This window comes from Engraulis encrasicolus, chromosome 2, assembly GCF_034702125.1.
Source record: "Engraulis encrasicolus isolate BLACKSEA-1 chromosome 2, IST_EnEncr_1.0, whole genome shotgun sequence".
Classification (NCBI taxonomy): Eukaryota; Metazoa; Chordata; class Actinopteri; order Clupeiformes; family Engraulidae; genus Engraulis; species Engraulis encrasicolus.
In genome coordinates this window covers 24,814,495-24,819,494 of record NC_085858.1, presented here as the reverse complement: position 1 = coordinate 24,819,494, position 5,000 = coordinate 24,814,495, and the positions used below count along the sequence as shown (strand labels likewise).

Sequence of the window (5,000 nt, the reverse complement as noted above, 5' to 3'; positions counted from 1 at the left end):
GCAGGTGAATTTTGGCTGTTAGCAAAGACCAACTTACTAGCCACTTTGACCCATTAGTGAGTGTGTGTTTGGTTAGTAAGATTAAGATCGACTGGCCATTTTGATGTGATGAAGGAAAAAAAAGTTCATTTAGAGCCCTGATTATATAGTATAGTTTGAGTTTGGCTACGATAGTAACTAATTGTCAGATTTTCACTACAGACTGACTGTGTGTGATGCAGTGCACCCCTCCCATCTTGACAACAAATACCCCTTGAACAGGTCCTCTGAAAGGATGAAGAGTTTGTGTTGTGAAAAAAAGAATACGTTTGAAAGTGAAGTAAAAGCCCACCTGGGATACTCCAACTCCCATTGTCATTGTGACACAGCACTCCACAGCACACAAGTGCACACTGCACTCAACAAAATTGCATTTACTTTCAAGGTGGCAGTCCCCAATGGTGCCCCAAGGGAGCAGTGCGGCAGAATGGTACCCTGCTCAGGGTACCTTAGTTATGGAGGAGGATGGGGGAAATCACTGGTTACTTACTTTCCCCCCCCCCACCAAACTGGCGTGTCGAGAGTCGAACCGGCAGCCTTTGGGCTACAAGTCTGACACCCTAACCACTTACCCATTATTGCTCTTTTTAGGGATTTTCATGTCATATTTCACATGAATCTGCACAGCAGAGCTTTTCCAATGAGGATACTCATACAGTATGTCTCTGACAACAGCCTACCGCCCACCATCTTGGCTAAGAAAATGGTGTGGAAAACACTACCGTACATGTTGTGATGGTCAACACTGTCGCCACGTATGGGGACTCTATGTGTACGATGGGAGAGAATAGAGTGAGCAACAGTCAGTGAAAGAAATGCACTAATCAAGGGAGATGATGTGTTAACTTATGCATCATGGAGTGATAGTCAGAAAAATCACCAGGCACTGATTGTGTTGAGGAGAGAGAATAGAGTGAGCAGAGTAGCAGTCACAAACCACAAACACACGTAACACCTGTTGAAGTGTTGGATTGCAAGCGTTGAGTGCTGTGTATGTGTGTTTGTGTGTGTGTGTGTGTGTGTGAGAGAGAGAGAGAGAGAGAGAGAGAGAGAGAGAGAGAGAGAGAGAGAGAGAGAGAGAGAGAGAGAGAGAGAGAGAGAGTGGTACTGCGAGAAAATGGCTGCTCAGCTAGAACAAGTTTCTATGGCAACTGAAACTTGGCTCCCCTCTGGCATTCAAAGCATAGACACAGAGAGGGGAGTGTGTGTGTCTGTGTCTGTGTGTGTGTGTGTGTGTGTGTGTGTGTGTGTGTGTGTGTGTGTGTGTGTGTGTGTGTGTGTGTGTGTGTGTGTGTGTGTGTGTGTGTGTGTGTGTGTGTGTTTGGCTGCACACGTGTGGGTATGTATTTTTGTGTGTCTGCCACAACATGAAATACCAATCCATTGTCACAGCACAAGCTCAAACTTGTTTTTTGTGCTGTATTTTCTCCCACACTTTGTGCGTGCGTATGTGCGTGCATGTGTGTGTGCGTGCACAAGCGTGGGTGCGTTCATGCATCTATGCCTGTGTGTGTGTGTGTGTGTGTGTGTGTGTGTGTGTGTGTGTGTGTGTGTGTGTGTGTGTGTGTGTGTGTGTGTGTGTGTGTGTGTGTGTGTGTGTGCTTGCGTTCGTGCACAAGGGTGGGTGTATGTGTGCATGTGTGTGCGTGTGTGCGCGTGCGTGCGTGCGTGCGTGCGTGCGTGCGTGCGTGCGTGCGTGCGTGCGTGCATGCGCTAGTTTAGATGGACACTAATGTGTGTGAATGCTGACTAGCAGTAGCGGTAATGTGATTGTGTTGCACGCTGTCCCCATTCGCCTCCCAGCAGGAAGCCGGGAGCCATCGCTCTCCTCTCCCGTTCGCCTCTCCTCTTTTGGACTCCCAGACAGTAAACAGTGCAAATCTCATTTGAGTGCCTTATACACAAGATCGCAGCTGAACACACACGCACGCACGCACGCACGCACGCACGCACGCACGCACGCACACACACACACACACACACACACACACACACACACACACACACACACACACACACACACACACAAACATGCAATCAGCTCCTTAAGTGTCATTGTCCTCACTCAGCTGAGTTCAATTCTGGGGTTGTTGATTGTTGTTGTTGAGGAGACAACAATAATTGTCTTACCGATATCCGCTCTCTCTCTCTCTCTCTCTCTCTCTTACTCTCTCTCTCTCTCTCTCTCTCAGGTGGCGTGGGCATCGCTGCCACTCAGCTGTGTCGTACCGTGAGTGACGTGACGGTGTTTGGCACGGCGTCGGCCAGCAAGCATGAGGTCATCACCGAGGGCGGAGTCAGCCATGCCATCGACTACCGGACAAAGGACTATGTGGAGGAGGTCCGCAAGATCAGCCCCAAAGGTGAGACCCGTTGTCATGACGATAGGAACTACCTGTCGAGCTGAGCTACCAAACCATGACAACACACTACAGCAGCTAGGCTAACCCTAGGGGTCAGGGGCTAGGTTTTGGTCTTCGGTTGTAATAACTGCCAGATGATTGCTCATCTCTCAACAGAACAATAGCCTACTGTATGTCATCGTGCCTTGATGGTAGATATCCCAAATTCGTGTAAATCACAGGAAGTTTTGGTTATATAGTTGTCTATATAGAAAGTTGTCATGATGAGGAACCATGGAACTAAGATCACACAAACGAAGGTGGCACACAAATCCTCTTCTACAAGTTAGCCGCTATAACTTTACATGTCAAGGTAAGAGTTATATTCCATCTACATCTGGTCCCTCAGCCAGCGGCAAAGCAATGTCAGAAGTGCCTTTCGCCTGACTGAAAGTATTATAGATTGTATATTGATGGCCAGGACTCACCATGAGGCCCCTGAGGGCATATAAACGTCAGTCATACATTAGCAAACCCACCTGCAAGCAGTGCGGAACTGAACCCTACAGGCCCTTCTATCATCTTAAGTCTCGTCTCTTCCTATGTCACACGACAGTAGACCTGACCTTTGCTGGCGGTGAAAGGTCAGGGTTCAGATGGGGTTATGGTATGCGCACTCAGCATGGCGGAACTGTGCTGGGGGGAAAAAGTTTGAACGTTTGAACGTTTATTTATTTAACAAAGGGACAGCATATATTAATAACATTTAAGACGTGCAAAGTCAAGTCAAGTCGAGTCAACTTTATTTATATAGCGCATTTCATACACATGTGCAACTCAATGTGCTTTACAAATACAAAGAGCCTTTAAAGGTATTTAAAAGCCAAAGAAGATTTCACACATTAAGATAAAACATATGGTAAAAAGAAAATGGAAATGAAAACATATAATTTAAGCTAAGCTAAAATTAAATTAAAAACGCTAAGATAAAACATATGGTAGAATAAAAATGAAAATTAAATGCCATAATGCAAAGGCCCTACCGTGTCCTAACGGTAGGGCACTGGGGCACTGGGCCGGCGTCCCAGGTTCCATTCAGGCTCGGGTCATTTGCCCACCTTCCCCCGACTCTCTCTCTCTCCACTCATTTGCTGTCCACCTCTCAACTGTCCTGTCTCAGAAATAACAATAAAAAGGGCAAGAAAATGCTCAAGGGTGCTTGTTACGACCCCAGCTTGTTACTGTCAAAAAAGACTTAAAATAGATTTAAATAGATTTTACTGTATTACAGAAAAGTAAAAAAAAAGGTGTATAATGCCATACAGAAGTATTGTATTATAAAGTCGCGTTGACCCATACACCCTGTGAACCTTGAGACAAGGCCCCTGATAACCATGCTCAACAGACGCCTATTTAATTGAACATTCTCACTATATAATTCAGTCTTTTGACACTAGTACTTAACATTCCAAATAATGAGTGGATCTGAGTTAAGCATCAGCATCAGAGTGGATATACAGTATATTATATTTTATTTTATTTTTTTTCATGCAGAAAGGATAATCTAGCCAATTGTAATACTGTAACACAATAATCCCTCAGATGTAGTTGTGTATAATTCGCCATAATTTGCTAAATAATTGAAACCATGAAAGCTTGCTGGTGAACTACTGTATTGCCAGAGAACTAATCCATTTAAAGTTAGTTCAACTCTGAGCCTGACTCGCGATAAGCCAGTGTTTACTCTCTTCATAAAACCACTTGTCTTTTCCTGTCTTGGTTTACACATTCAATTGTGTACTCACCTGGTGATATCATATCTACTCCTTACTTTAACCTTGAACTCTCTCTCTCTCTCTCTCTCTCTCTCTCTCTCTCTCTCTCTCTCTCTCTCTCTCTCTCTCTCTCTCTCTCTCTCTCTCTCACACACACATACACTCCCACTCTTTTCTCTCTCTCTCTCTCTCTCTCTCTCTCTCTCTCTCTCTCTCTCTCTCTCTCTCTCTCTCTCTCTCTCTCTCTCTCTCTCTCTCTCTCTCCCCCCCCCTCTCTCTCTCACACACACACATACACACACACACTCTGTCAGCATATCATCTCTTTCTTACACTCCCTCTCTCGTTTTCTCTATCTATACTGTGTCTCTTTTCTCTCTCTTGTTGTAATTCTGTGTGTGCATGTCTGCATACCTTCTCAAAGGCTGTAGAGCTTTGCCTTTTTTATCAGGCATGAGCAGGGTTGCCAGATGAGGCTGATGATTTCCAGCCCAAAAAATGCTCAAAACCCACCTGGAAGCTCTAAATCCTGCCTAATTCTAATGATTTCTATGGCCAAAAATTGCCATTTTTATCCGCAGACGGCCATCCTAAGCAGACCAATCGGGCGGGAAACCGCACAATCTGGCAACACTGGGCATGAGAGGGTGAATAAATGGCTCTGTTGGCTTTCTTGTTGCGTTTCCCCCTCTGGTCTTGTGTCCTCCTCCCACTCTTGGCATCCATCTGATGTGCTTCCATGCCTCTAACTCTTAACTGTGACTCTCATATCAACAAAACTGCTGAATTACTGAAGTGCTGTACTCCAGTGCAGTGAGTGTGTCTGCCTATTGCGCCAGTACTT

The 5,000-nt window shown here is 45.4% G+C and overlaps 1 protein-coding gene across 1 annotated transcript in view; it reads left to right on the top strand.

Annotated features, from left to right (window-relative positions):
- The window catches only part of vat1 (vesicle amine transport 1), a 45,406-nt gene that overhangs the window by 25,795 nt on the left and 14,611 nt on the right, over positions 1-5,000 (top strand). Inside the window, exon 3 of the mRNA XM_063184690.1 lies at positions 2,232-2,402. Coding sequence (XP_063040760.1) covers positions 2,232-2,402 — 171 coding nt within the window. The remainder of the gene's footprint in view (positions 1-2,231; positions 2,403-5,000) is intronic.